Source organism: Girardinichthys multiradiatus, chromosome 23 (assembly GCF_021462225.1).
Source record: "Girardinichthys multiradiatus isolate DD_20200921_A chromosome 23, DD_fGirMul_XY1, whole genome shotgun sequence".
NCBI lineage: Eukaryota > Metazoa > Chordata > Actinopteri > Cyprinodontiformes > Goodeidae > Girardinichthys > Girardinichthys multiradiatus.
The window spans coordinates 19,253,788-19,269,102 of NC_061815.1; the positions used below are offsets into that span (position 1 = coordinate 19,253,788).

Genomic DNA, 15,315 nt, shown 5'->3' on the forward strand with positions numbered 1-15,315 from the left:
AATAAAAGGTGTAATATTGGTAATGAATATATCCAGGGAATAAATCCAGTTGTTAAACTTCCAAAAACATATTTTAGAATAATATATAATGCTATAAGAAGAAAAAGAAGTCTACAAATCTGTGCTTATGTGCCAGAATAAAAAATAAAAAATTACAAATGTTTAAAAATAATGCAAGTTATTTTCTGTATTTTTGATCAACTGTATTACCTGAAACAGAAACAGTGCCATTAAAAAGTTTCATTTCTTTTTGATAGACGTGAGATTTAAATGTGTATCAGTTCAAGGAAATAAAAAAAATTTTTAAATAATATTTTTAAAAAAAGGTAAATTACGGCTAATATTGTGAAGTAATTAACAAATGTAGACACTGTGTGCGCAGTAATGCACACAGGGTATGTGTGCAGCTGACATACCTCATTAGTTTCATAGAATGCCATCAAACTGGAAATACATGATAATGTCAGAGTTTCAAAAACAGCTGAATTATTGCTTAAATTATTAAAAACAATCAAAAGTCATAAATTACATGTTAAAAATATACAAAAAAAATATTACTTGCGTTTTTAAGGTTTAACGGGCACCAAATGTTTTTAACTGTGCACCCACAGTTGTTTTTCTGGGCAGCATTTGTAAAGGGCCGCACTTTTGCTGCCAGTGCAATCTTCCGGTCCGGCAGCTAAACAAACAGGCTCTGGGCCCTTATTGGTCAGGGGACTCCTGAGGAATTTGTGGTTCTAATACTCCACTCTCAGTCGAAGGAATTTGTCTGTTTCAGCTCGCCTCCTCTCCTCTCTTCTAATTTTCTGCTTCTGGTTATTGCAGAAATTTCTCTGTGCTGAACTGCCTGAACTAAGAGTTTACAGATCTCTTTGGTCGTCAACAGATCAATCATGCATTTGCTGAAGTTATCTGTGTCGAAGTGGAGTCTGGTGCTGAGCGCTCTCTTTGTTTGTGCGGCAATCTTTGAGTTAGGTAGGTGAATTCATTCTTTCGCTGTGCTCTTCTGTAAACATGTTTTTCAGGAAACAGCAAGAATGCAAGATTTCTGTTGGCCCACTTCAGAAGCTGGCACATAATTAAACCATGCATTCATGAAATCAAGCAGTTTTATCTGTATGAACTTATTTTGCTTGTACACTGTGTTTTCCATTGTTAAAAAGATGCCAACGAACAGAAAATGACTCCTGGAAGAACTTCCACATTAAAGAAACCCAAACTTGGTAGAACAACAAATAAAAGGCAAAGAGTTGAGATGGTTAAACCAAAGATAAAACCTTCCGCTGCAGCTCAGACCAAGACATCTCTTACACAGGTAGAAAACACTAACTTACTGATGGACCTGTGCATCTCGCTTATGCTGTTAAAATGTTCCTTTTTTTAAAGTTACTACTAAGTATTTATTCCATTAAGGTTCTTGGCAGAGGTGTGTTTAAGAAGGTGGGAGAAACCTTAAGTGTGCAGACAGGAGATACGCTGAGCCTTAGGTGCAGGGGAAAACCTGTGCAGTGGAGCTTCCCCCCTTTGGTGGAGGAGGATGAAGGAAGGCTTATGTAAGATTCGTCTTCATAAACTTGTATCATGCTTGATGATGAAGTGGACAACAGAATATGCTCAAGTCGGTTCATTCTTTATGTCATTGTTTTCAATCTGCAGGATTGTCCAACAAGAACGATTCAGCCTCCTGACATTAGTCAACACAACTGTTGCAGACACAGGAGAGTATACCTGCTATCCAATGAATTGTGAAGACAGAGACTGCAGGAGGGAGTACAACAAAGCTACCAACGTGTTCATCTTCTTTCCAGGTGCAATGGAAAAGTGCCTTCATATCTAGGCATTGCTTCCCTGTTAAATATTTGTAAGAATCCTGGAAATGAATCCAGTTTGATTGGAGTACCATGATCCCACAAGAATATATTTTTGAAGCACTCAGCCTTTAATTTGAGTAACTTTATTCAGCAGAAAAAAATATGACTCTCAAAATCACAAGTCCCACACTTATTTTGAGCCTTAGTAATTATTATAAAATACATGAAACTGAATTATTTTTTTGATTTCTTCTTTACTTTTCTAAGTGGATCTTTAACTTTTTTTATTTAAAGATATGTTTTCAGCACTAGTGGCCTTTATTTTGTATTTTTCTTTGACAGTAGGCAGACAGGAAAGAGGGGTAGAGAGAGGGGCAAATGTAGCCAGGTCTGGGACTCAAACCCAGGACAGCTGCTTTGAGGACTATTGCCACTGCACATGGTTGTGCGCTTTTGCCCCTACACCATCAGCGCCGTGCTGGATCATTAACTTTTAACGATTAACCCATTAACCCATTTTCCTAAGCCAATGCTTCGAAATAGGAAAGACAAGAAAACATGCAAGTAATTTGATTTGTGTTGATCTTTATAGGTCGAACAAATTGCTACATGTAAAGAGCTACTTGCCTTAACCGGTCATAATTCAACAGTCACAGCAAAAATGTAAAACAATTACAACTGGAAGGTAAAAAGATCTCTTAAGTTTACTATTTACTGAAGCAAAGAGTGGCATCTTAGCGTACCAAGTCTCCACAGCAACCATTTGATGCTTACAAGCCAACTGGTTATGTGGGAGTGATGCCAGGAAAATACATTTTCTGTCTTGCCATCACAAGCATGGACTTGTGGAGTTTGATCAACTCCGCTGGGTCTTCAGCTAAAACCGTGTGCTTTGGTCAGATAAGACTAGGATTTAGCTTTTTGACTGCATTCAATGAGGATCTGGGGTTACACGAAAGCTGAACATGTGGAAGAAAGTGTCTCAAGATCACTTTTAAGTATGTTGGAGGATGTGTGATGCTTAGGGCCTGTTTTTCTTCTAAAGGCTCTGGAGACTTGGGAAAGTGTATGGAAACAGAAGCTGTTTGAAATACCGGGACATTTTAAAAAGAAACAGTGGGCTCTCCCAGAAAGGTGAAAAAAGTTAGCTATTATTTTTTTTAACCGGATAATGATCAACCTTCCCAGACTATCTCAGTCCCTGGGTGTAAATCTTAAGGAAAACTAGTGGGGTGAGCAAAAGGGAAGAAGGCATAACAGAGGACTCTGGATGATCTAAAGAGTTTTGGGAGCACACAATTTCAGGTCAAAATACCTCCTAAAGTTGCTCACTAAATAAATGTTCTTAAATTAAAACTAGGATTTGTCTGAACTTTACAGTCTGAAATGATGCTTCTGCAATGAAAAAGCGTCACACATCTTCACCAAAGGCGCTAATAAGAGGGGAGTGCACTGTATTCATGCAGATTTTTTGACTGCATCTGACTTATATCATCAACCTCTCACGTCTTCATTTACAATTCACAAACCAGACCCACGAGAATTATTCATTCCATCGTCCAGCCACTATGAAATGATCCAACTGAGAAGCAACTGGCCGGCAGTCCTCCCTTGTCAGGTGACATCGCCTGAAGCAAAAGTCACTCTGCACCGTGAGTTCCCACCGGAGGAGGTGGCGGTGGACGGGACAGAGATCTCCTTTAACAACAGGAAGGGCTTCACCATCTATCGACCGCAGCCTCATCATGCCGGAGTGTTGCAATGTGTGGCTAATCTGGGAAACCTGATGCAGAGCTCCACCAAGTACATCCTCAGCTATGTAAACTGTGAGTACCACTGATGGGTTCATGTCAGTATGTGTTTGAAAGGTGCACTAATCAACAACAGCTCTGACTTTTACTTTGAATATTTATTTGCTGTTTAAGAATGATCCCTATATACTGGTTAATCCTTTGTTCATTTTGTCTGTTTATCAATTATAAACGAACCAAACTGGGGTGGGTGTCAGGGTTTCCATGACAACTGACACTGCTGGATCTGATCATCTAATCTTACACCTCTGCCCTGACTTTTACCTTCACCATATACACCATACACCACATCATGAACCTGTCAGAAATTATATTTAGAGCAAAAGATTTATTCTCTCTCTCAGAAAATAAGTCTGGATTATTATATTACATTAACATTATGAGAAAATGGTAAATTTTCTCTCCCTACCATTAGATCCCATGGCTCCCCCTGTTCCAGTTATCCAGGCATCATCAAGCTCGGTGGCTGTGGGGGACAACCTGCGTGTCACCTGCGCTGCATTGGGGGAACGGGACGTGTACATGGAGTTCAACTGGGAATATCCAGCACAGCAGGTCAGGAGATCTGCTTTAAAGACTTTAAACTAGCCTACACTATGTACGGTTGGGGCAAAAACGATTTGCTAGAGATACAAAGGTTATTTATCACAAACGTTGTTCCTTTAATTGTTTGTGGTAACAGTTTTTTTTTTACAATTACTGTGCATATTAATCAAAGAAATAATTCACTGAGAAGGCTGCATGAGCTTAAAAAGTTGTCCTTATATTAAAAAAGTATTTTACGGTACTTGTACAAGCAGTTTAGTTCTACCATTGGTATATTATAAGCACAAGTTAAATAATGAAAGAGTCCAACTGGGATCATCAATTTAATTAAGGGACTAGTTGCTGTAAAACAGAGGCAGATGTGTTCATAAAATCATTGTCTTCATAGGTTAGGATGGGTTACCTCCAAAATAGAAGCATGAACCCATCATAACTGTACATCAAAACTAAATCAGATGTAAGGTAATTGGTGAAAAGAATATTATTCAGTTGGAGAGAAGAAGGTTTTATAACATCCAAGGAAGTTCAGGAAGTACCAGGGTGATGTTCTCTTGAGGAGTAACCTGCAGTATTATGTTGCTACCAGCGCAGAGCTTCCATTGGTAGCAGGTTGGTGTGAGTGCATCTACGTACAATTAGACCAAGACTATTAGACAAGGGCAGTAAAGAAGGCACTTCTGTCAAATAAAGGACAGACTGAAGTAGAAGACTGATTGCTGGAGACATCTTGGAGGTAATTTGTCCAGAGAAAAAAAAATGCCCAGCACCCTGATTCCTGTTTTATACCTATAGTGAAGCATCTCGATACAGTCCAGGTGTGGAGTTATTTCCCATCCAAGGGAGTAGAATTTCTTTCTATTCTGTCCAAGAACACTGTTATAAATATAAGGTAATAAACGTGATTGAAATACCTTCCAAGAGCAACTTCTTCCAACAATTCAAGTACTATTTTGGAATGATCTGCCGCACCATGTCACAAGACAAAATTGAACCAAGTGGCTCAAAGATGAGAACATTAAACCTTTGGACATGTGATCAAGTAAAAGTCTTAACCCCACTGAGAACAGATGACAAGTATAATCGATGTCAAGCACCAATGGGACAAGAGTGGCCAGAGGGAACACTGTAACATGACTGATTCCATAAATTAATATGTATTTAGTTATGAAATTCTATAAAATCTTCTACAAAAGCATTTTATTTATTTGTTCTTTACTACACAAAAACATATAGCTACAGAAAACACTTTTGCCATATGCATGGTTTGATCATCTCATCTCTTGGTCCGTCTCATATTAGTAGTGACCCTTTAAGGTCATGTAACTCAGTTTGATGGAGAGTCTTTGTTCATGGTTCTTGCTGAATGGAGTGTTTACCGTGGTTACAGATTGGGAGGCCTCTGTACACAGAGGAGACGATGATCCCGGTCAGTGGAGAAGCATCTCGGCAGCAGTTTCAGTCTGTTCTCCAGGTGGATGAGGTGAGGGACGTAGACCAGGGAACGTACACCTGCACTGCCCAGAACCTCCAGGGAGCCAAGTTGGTGTCCACCACTGTTAAAGTGGTCTCCAAAGTCAAGGCTAAGAAACTGCGAGTGTAACCCTCCGCTGGACAGCATCAATGAAGGGAAAGAGACAGGAGGTGAATCAGAGCAGTCTTTCACTTTGTCACAATATGAGAAGTAAATCAGTCAAATACAGACAAATACAACAAATTACCAGGTTCTACTTTGGTAACTGTGAGTGATGAAATCATGCTGCAACATAGCAAAGATATTTTAAGATGAATGTCAGATGCTCAAAGTTGGATAATAAAAGTTTTATCAAAAAATTAGTGTCCATTTTCCTAATTTCTTGCTTATGTATACAAATGTAGCACAGATTAGCATCACAAAAGTAAAAAAAAAAAAAAAGAAAAGTTCTCATGTCAGCACAACTTATAATTTCTGAAACTTTTATAGCTTTTATAATTTACTCTGTTGCATCTAAGTTCTCCATACGCACAGAGCTTTGATGCATGTAGAATATTAACATTTGTTATGTTTTTATAACACAATGAGGTTCTATTGTATACAAAAACACACATCCAAATGAACATATTACTAACATATGCACACCTCTAAGCTTTAGTTTTTTTTAAATGATGCTCTTCTTTGCTTTTAAAACATGTCTTATTTTAGATTGATATGCAGAATATGTTCGAATTGAACATTTAAGCTCTGAACTGAATTATGATTAAGGTTTAATCCTACAATTAAAATTTTAAAGTGTAAAAATGTAAAAGTTGAGAAATTTGATATTTTGGATCAGAAAATGGGGTCAAATCTAGTTCTATAGAAAACTGTATGTATGGGTAGAAAGGCAAATATTTAGGGGCACAGCATTACAGGCTGAGGCTTACATTGCAACAACCAAAAATGCAAATCTGCAGCATTTACATTTTTTGTTTTATGGCTCTTTTACATTTAGAGCCAAATTAATGAATATCTAACTCTTTATTTGGGCTTTTTTCTTTCTGGCTGTTGAGTTAAATATGTTATGCTATGTTATTTATCTGATTTATGGAAGAGTATGGAAGAGAATAAGATGTATCCACACTCCTTGTTAAAAAAAACATTTGACTACTGCAGTCACAACATGGAATTCTGAAGTTGGGTTTTTAAAAGTTTAAATTGTATTATGGAAATGTAAGTTGCTGTCCCAATAAATAAGTGATTTTTTTTTCAACTGCTTAGGAACATCTGCTGATTTTGGGGCCCAAAGAATCAATAATGTTTGTCATTATGAACCCATAATAAGTTTTGTTCAGGCACTCAGCTCAGAATGCACATAAAGGACACAGGCAAAAATTAAAAAACACTTCAGAAAAGGAAAAAACACCCGTAAGTCCTTAGGAAATCCTTAAAGGAAAGAGAAGCACCCTGAGATGAAAATTATGAGGCACATCTAGAAGAACGACTAGAGCACTTATGGCAGCTTCAATCCACAAAAAACCCTTATATAAGATGAAATGGCAAATTCACTAGTTGTACAGCTATATCGTTTAGAAGATGTGCTCACAAAGCCATTATTTATAGATAATTTAGTAATTTCTGCTTGTTCTATCTGAGTTGGGAAAACATCTCATGCACACTATAACTGGTTGCAAGAACATCAATGAGTTATAATTATATTTTCACTCCTGGTAAACAGCACCGCACCTCTGGTTTTCATGTTTTAGTTTTAAATCACCTTTTTTCAATATATTAAACTGTAACTGTCTATTTCGATTTAAATAACTTATGTAAAACATTTTATCAGGGCGCTGAAAATGTAGTCTGTAGAAACTAAACCTGCGCACTTTCTTCACCAGTCGAAAGATGTCGCTGTAGTTCCTGTTATTTCTAAGCGTGTCTGCGCAGTTAACTGGGGGGATAGACTGCCTCCTATCTTTCCTCTCTCCCTTCATTTCAAACGTCCGGGAGGGAAAAGAAACAGCCCTTGTCTGCTACTCTTTCTCTCGGCTCACACGCTGATCGCAGTCCGCCGATCGGTCCTGAAGTCCGGGGGAAAATATCCCGCGCAGCCCCGTCGACTACGTTTTTTATTTTATTGTGTGTGATACAAGCAGGGAGCACAGGAAACTGCAGCAGAGTGCCAGCGTTGAACAAGAAGATGTCCTGCACAGAGAGCATGGTGAGTTTTTCCTGATCTCCCACCACATGCAGCTCTGCAGCAGATGGGGTGTTGGTGCTTGGTGTTGGGGTCTGGTAACTTTATGCAGACTGGAGCACAGAGTTTTTACCATATTCACAGCGATGCTCTTAGGGGGGCAGTGTATTTTGAAATAAAAAAGTGTGGCAAACACGTTTATCTGAGAACGACATTAAACAGTTTGGATTTGGCTTTCAGCCCAGGTCACGCTGCAGCTCTGGTGGTCTTCTGCTCTCCCTGAAAGGAGTTTGGCTGTAAAAATGTTTGGGCTGAAACGTACACTCCTTTAGGTGCTCAGGAGAGTTTGGGGACAAAAGCTGCTTCCCAGTATTTGTGTGAGGGAAGAGGGTGGTGAGGGTCGCCCTGGAGACCAGAGGCCACAGGTGACCTCTGACCTGAGGACCAATGGAGCATTGCAGCAAGACTCCTTTGAGTGCAGTGGACAAGAGCGTCTGCTGATGCAAGTGTTGGAGCAGATCTGACAACAGAGAGACAATGGATGCAGCCACTTGTGGACTGTCCTGCAGCTGTTCCAGTAATTTAGGAATGGAGAAGCGCAGAGGTGCTGATTGTCAGATGATACCTCTAACTCTGCTGCAGTGAGTGAGTGCTTCTTACTGCACTACAATCACAAAGACATCTTAAATATTGCTTTAAGTTAAAGTCACTCCACAAAAATGCACTTTTCCATGACATCCACCTCATACAACAAATGCAGGATAGGAGGTGAGATTGGAGCAGCTCAGTTTGTTGCAAAGGTTTTACTGACAAATGTTTGCCAAACAAATCAAAGTGAGTTAAGGTTCGCTGTTTGGAAAAATCCTCTTTCTGTTTTTAAAAAGTCACTTGCAGCTTCTTTGAATTTGTGGATTTTGACATCTATCTGCCCCTGATATTAATATTAAACACTTTCATCTCTTCGTCTCTCTCTCTACATAACACCTCTTCTTCTAACACCTCTAACAACTTAACATGTCTAACCCACACTTACTTGTTTAAATAGACTTTGCACTTAAAATGTAACCCAGTTCTCGTAGTTGACAGTGCCAAGCAAAAGTATTCATACCCCTTAAACTTTTTTTCACATTTGGTCACAATTCAGTGTATTTTATTGGGATTTTATGCGACTAACCAACACAATGTTGAGCATAATTGGGAAGTGGAAGGAAAATGAAAAACAATTGTAATTGTATTCAGCAGCCCTCAGTCAATATTACGAAGAACCTCCTTTTGGTGCAGTAACACTTGCAACTATCAGCCTAGAGAAGGAAATGTGGGCCGTTTTTCTTTTTTTCTAGAATAGCTCACACTCAGTCATGGAGAGATGCTTAGTTGGTTCTGATGGGTTTTCTTCCAGGATTGGTCATGTGTTTGGCTTCATGCCTCTTGCCTTCCGCCTCAACAGAGACGAGCTTCACTGTCTCTGTTGAAGAGAAGCATCCCTACAGAATGATGCTGCCACCACCAATTTCGCAGAGGTGATGGCGTGTTTAGGTTCATGTGTAGTGTTCATTTTCTGCCAAACAGTGTTTTGCATGTAAGCCAAAAATTTCAATATTTGGCTTACAGGTTTGTTGTGTTCCCGACATGGCTTGTGGGAAACCTCTAACAGGACATCCTATGGTTTTCTTCTTGCCACTTTTCCATAAAGCTGAGATTTTTGGAGCGCCTGACTAATAGTTGTGCTTTTAACAGATTTTTCCACCTGCACTGGGGATCTCTGCAGGTACTGGAGGGTTACCATTGCCGTGCTTCTCTTAATAATCCTCACCTAGCCTGAGATTAAATTACACACAAGTAGAATCCATTAAGTATAGGGCTGCATGATTTTAGAAAAACATGTGATATGCGACCATACTGGTGAATTCGATAAATAAAAAAATATTAAAAAGTGTTATTGTCTTTCTGCTTTTGATTTATAGCAAACATCAATATTCAATATTTCCACAACAAGTTTTATTGAAAAAAGTAGCTTTTGGCCTGGATAATTTGTTTTGCAATTAAAACAACTACTGTTGTTTCTAATAACCTTGTATACTGCATTAAGCAAGTCTCACCAGATATATTACTAGCATAGAGCTAAAACATATTCCAGTCTAGGCATTTCTTTACAATATGCATATTGCATTAACGACAAATTTGTAAAAATATTGTGGAGCCCTAAGTCACTAATTGGGTAATTCTGAAGATAATTGTTTGTACTGAATTTATTTGTTTTTGTTGAGAGTCAGTTCCTCTAACTCCAAGGACATGGCTCTCAACCAAAAAAAGGTGGACTTCTCCCTCCTGAGAGGGAGCCTCAAACAAAGGAGTTCAAGTATCTCAGAGTCTTGTTCAGAAAGGTTGGTAGGATGGAGCTAAAGATGGACAGATGGATTAGGACTTCATCTGCAGTATTGTGTGTACTGCTCTGGCTTATCTTGGCACGCCCCACTCGCTGCCCCAGAGAGGATATCCTGGGGAGGAGACACTGGGGCAGGTCTAGAACTTGCTGAAGGGGGTAAATATATCTTCTGGCCCCCAGAATAAACTGGAGAATGCCGCCGGGGAGAGGGATTTCTGAGTTTCCCTTTGAGACCCATTATCCCCGCCACCTGATCGCAGATAAAAGGTTATCGGAGTAAGGAAGGCTGACTGCAAATACACCCCAAATGTTTCAGAATTTTATTTGTTAAAATAAAATTAAAATCATGTATCATTTTCCTCCCACTTCAGTTATTTACTACTTTGTGTTGGTCTAGCACATAAAAACTAAAAGAAATTACATATAAGTTTATGGTTGTAACCTGACAAAATAGGTGAAGAGGTTAAAGGCAATACTTTTGCAAGGCAGTGCGTAAACTTGAATGCGGTTCTTTACTTGTGAGCTCATCTGAAACAAAGAGTCTGTCTGAAAAATAGCAAGTATTAGTCTGCACCCTGCAACAAATCTGCTTGAATCTTGTTGTCTGGGTTAAAATCTGCAGACTGGCTCCTATTTACTGGACTGGTTTTGCTTTGTATACCTGACTTGGTAGAAGCTTGATTGTGACTTTAACAAACAGAGACTCCACCCACTTCCCATTTTGTTTTTGAAACAAACTTTTTGGTATGTTAAATTAGTTCTTTAATCAGGGCACTGGCCATGCATTGCTAGATTATTTGCTTAAGAAAGTATTGCAAGAGATAAAAAGTCCAAAATCGTTCTGGAATGTTACGTTTGTAATTTTTTTAGCTTGAACTCAGGGTGCAATCCAAGATGAGCTGAGGTAAGACAATGAGACTGTCATTTGATGGGGAAACAAAACAGACCCATCAGATAGCAGAAACCTTGGAAGAGATAACTGCATATATTGGTATGCTTGTGACTAGAAGGCAATTTAGGATGAGTTCAGCTGAAACAAAACATTTGGAAGACTGTGAACAGACACATGCTTACATATATAAATACAGATAAAAACCACTGGTAAAGTTCAAGAACAATAAAACTAGTTTAATTTGAAAAAGGATTATTTGAATAAATGTATTTATAGAAATAAAAAAAGAGATCCAGCATCATGTATCAAATATGGTGATGAAGGTAGAATGATGGTGTGGGCCTGAATAATTCTCAATTGAAAAGAAAAAGGGAATGTTTTACAGTCATAAAATGAAAAGAGCACACTTTTCAATTACGGAAGACAACCCTGAAGGCAATATTTCCCACAAACAAGCAGCAACTGGTGGGATCATCAACAAAGACCTGGAAATGTAGCTTAAAGGGAAATGGAAAATAATCATAATTCAGCAGAAGATTGTAGCCTAAAGTCTGTAGACTTCAAAGGGTGCTCAAAATGTGGAAATAATCATACTGTTTTATAATAATAATACTGTTTTAGGTTCAATTTATTAGAAAACAGTAAGAAAACAGTTATTGATATATTGTCAATTCACAACAAATGTGGTCTCAAGGCACTTGATAAGAAAAACTGGACCAATCCACATGTGGTTATCAAGAAATATATATATGCCAATCAATTCAGTACAGTCCAGTTATATAAACAGACTGAAATTCAAAAAATTCAGTCCAATTTGATCCTAATAATAAAACAAGGCAACCCAGCTGACTGCATCAAGTCACTGACTTGCTGAATCTGTTACTTTATGCAAAAATGAATTAGAGATCATGACTTTGTCCTAATTTTGTGTTCAACGTCAATAGCTTATGTTAGCCCTATAACATCCAACTAACAGAGAAAGTAAAAATTTCAACCTATTCCTTAAATACTGTCTAGTGTTTTTTAAATGATTTAGGATAAATGACATTATTGCCAACAAATCTTAGCTTTGTTCTTGGAAATCTACAGTTTGGGACCCGAATGCCTGCTGTGTAAGGTTATTAAGCTACAGTGTTAGCCCAGTCTGTCTATTTCTCTCAGCGGAGTCGGCCTGACGGCTGATGTGATGTCTTCGTTCAGCTGTTTGAGCCATCCGGGGGTTGACTCTCTCCTAAGTGAGTGTATGTGGATGTGTCCTTAAAATCCTGGCAGCTGATGAAACACTAATTCTGCTGACCTTCAGCTGTCTGCTGACCATTTGCTTAGTGTTGCCTAGCCCAAAGATTAGGGCACACACATTCTGGTGCATCAAGCTCTGTGATGTTGATTGAAGCCCACTGTCTTGCTGCTGCACATTTTGTCTTTTTGTTTTTTACTTATTTTTTAGTGAACCTTTCTTTAAACAGTTACAGTAGAGATGTATCAACATATATACATCCATATACATTTGTTCCGTATCAATGTTCATTTTGGCTTGTTGTGAAAGTGGTATCATCCTTGTTTTTATATTCACTCCATGTTTTCCATTTTGCAACAAATTGGTCTTCTTGCAGTCTCAGTTTATAAGCGAGTCTTTCCATCACATAGATCTCCTCCACAATGCCCAGCCACTGCTCCACAGTTGGTGGTTTGTCTTTGTACCATAATCTTGTGATGGGTTTCTTAGTTGCAGAAAGCAAGATTTTTACCAGGTATTCATCTTCTTTTTGAATTATGTTGTGTGCAAGACACCCCAAATAGAGAGTCTTACATGATCTGGGCATTCCATATCCGAGTATGTTTTTCAAAATAACACATATCCCAGTTATCCCAGTATCCAATTAACCTTCGGCAGGACCAAAATATGTGGTATGGCCTACATTCATCTGACCGCAGTCTCCAGCACTGCTGGGAGCTGGTTACCATCCTTCTAATCTTTGGGGTTATAAAAAATCTGATAATATTTTTCCAATTGAATTCTTTCCAAACTTTGGAGCAAGTGGCTGTACACTGCGTTTTACAGATTTTAAACCATTCTTCCTCACTTATATGTTCCTGCAGTTCCTTTTTCCGTTTTTCTTTAATATATACAGTAGATGTTTCCCTGCCTCCCGTCAACCCCTGATACAGTACCCAAATAACTCTACATTTCTTCCCTTCATAAGCCTTCTGAAATATTCCAATTATTGTACTTATTTTAGTTTTTACCTCTTTCTCAAAGTAGTCTCTTATCTGTAAATATTGATATTGATCATGATCACCCAGTCCAAATTTTCTCTTCAAATTCTCAAAACTCAGCAGCCTATCTTGTTCTAGCATTTTGCATGTCGCTGTAATCCCCTTATCTGCCTGCACATTTTGTTTAAAGCAAAGCCTGCAGATGCTGCTAAATGTTGGGCTCAGTGTGAGATAAATACGTCAAACAATAACATGTTAAATCTCCATCTACTGTCTTCTGCTGCAGGCCGGTCATGCATACCCAATGTAACAGATGGTGTAGTGGGAAGAGCACATTTGTAACAACGCTGTGCTCCTTGACAGACATAACCCTTCAGGTCAACCATCCAATCAATCACTCAAGAGCATTTATACAATTAACTGTTTGCTTTTGGGCTCCTAAAGTCTGTCTTGCTCGACTTTCGTGCAGTTTTCCTTAATACCTAGAATCATTAGCTCTTCTTTTACCATATTCTCTCTTTCCCTTCTCACTGACTTTATACTGTAGTTAAGACCATGCCTGGTTGCTCTAAGGAGAAGGTGTCATGGTCTCACACTTAAACTCTTTGCCTTTACTCATCATGTGGCCAGGCTGCTCCACTCTGAGCCATCTGCTGCTCTGATTACAGCCAGGCTGGGTTAAGAAAATCAGGGAGGAACTTGGCCAGGCGTGCAGCTGTTAACAGCTCTGTACTTTTAATGCAAAGAGCAACATTTTGTAGTGGTTTATTTTCAGCATCATCAAGGAGAAATGTCTTGAAGTAGTCCAGATAAACGAAACAATGTATTGGAAAACAATTCATACGCCTTGAACTTTTTCATGTTTTGTCAAAGGCTAACCACAAGCTTCAAGGATGCAGAGTTTTCAAATGTTTTTCAAATGTTTTGCATCAAGTGGTAGGCATTGGTATTCCCTGAGTTAATACTGTGAAGAACTACTGTTCACTACAATTACAGCTGCAAGTCTTTCTGGTCACATCTTGTTCGTATTCTTCTTTAAAAAGTGGCTAAAGCTTTGATTTAAACTCTTTCATTGTAGCTCAGGCTACCAGTATTGGGCTGTAATTGGTTTAATCCATCTTACCATCTAGTCTGATCAGCTTCGCTGTCCCTGATGAAAAAAAACATACCCACAGCATGATTCTGCCACCACTGTGTTTCACAGTGGGGATTGTGTGTTTAAGGTGGTGTGTAAGGCTAGTTTTCCACCACATTTTGCATTTTGCATGAAGGCCAGAGAGTTAATTTTATCTACCTTCTGACCAGAGCACATCCTTCCACATGTTTGCTGGACCCCACATGGCTTGTGGCTAACTGCAGATAGAACTTTGTATGTTTTTCTTTCTTCCCACTTTCACACTAAATACCCGTATAAAAGGTCAAGACAACAGCTCTTTCTTTTGAGGAAATTGGGAAGCTTTAATGCCAGTAAACACACGCCGACCGTGGTTTATACGTAGTTTACTGAGTGTTGTCTACTTTAAAATAACATCTTGGTACAGTAAAATTTCTGTTAAATATCGAATAAACTAAATCAGTTTGTCATTTGTGGATCAGAAAGCCACCCAGGTCTACATTGACTCATTTCACCATCTTCACACACTGTTTCAGTTATGGCCATCTGGCTGAAGGCTTGAAGTTGCATTAACATGATACATAAATGCTATAGGAAACGTTTTATTTCTTAGCTGTAAGGAAATACCGAAAAATGTTTCACTCTCACCGAAATGTGTGGAAGACAACAGTTTTTTATACATGAACAGATCCGTGCCTGCATCTACATGTGTATGTTTGGGCATATGTACTTGCTATGTATGTGTGTCACTAATTTTAGCTAACTGCTTTGTGCATTTTAGGATTTATTTGTCTGATATTTTCTTGCAAGAGCTGAAGAGATGTTTAATTATTGTTCAGTCGATTATCTTAAACTTTTCTTGCCATCTTACAAGAACTCCACATTTGT

General features: G+C 38.6%; 2 protein-coding genes across 2 annotated transcripts in view; both read left to right on the forward strand.

The window, feature by feature from the left end:
- Positions 1-738: 738 nt before the first annotated feature.
- On the forward strand, positions 739-6,009 carry LOC124860557 (platelet-derived growth factor receptor-like protein). Its single transcript, XM_047353964.1, has 7 exons — positions 739-975; positions 1,164-1,315; positions 1,414-1,553; positions 1,657-1,808; positions 3,344-3,637; positions 4,038-4,177; positions 5,556-6,009. Exons 1-7 carry the CDS (start codon positions 894-896, stop codon positions 5,766-5,768), a joined length of 1,173 nt encoding a protein of 390 aa, XP_047209920.1. The 5' UTR covers positions 739-893; the 3' UTR covers positions 5,769-6,009.
- Positions 6,010-7,581: 1,572 nt separating this feature from the next.
- Positions 7,582-15,315, forward strand: part of n4bp3 (NEDD4 binding protein 3) — a 42,889-nt gene continuing 35,155 nt past the window's right edge. Inside the window, exon 1 of the mRNA XM_047353396.1 lies at positions 7,582-7,842. The gene's annotated coding sequence lies outside the window, so the exon portion shown is untranslated. The remainder of the gene's footprint in view (positions 7,843-15,315) is intronic.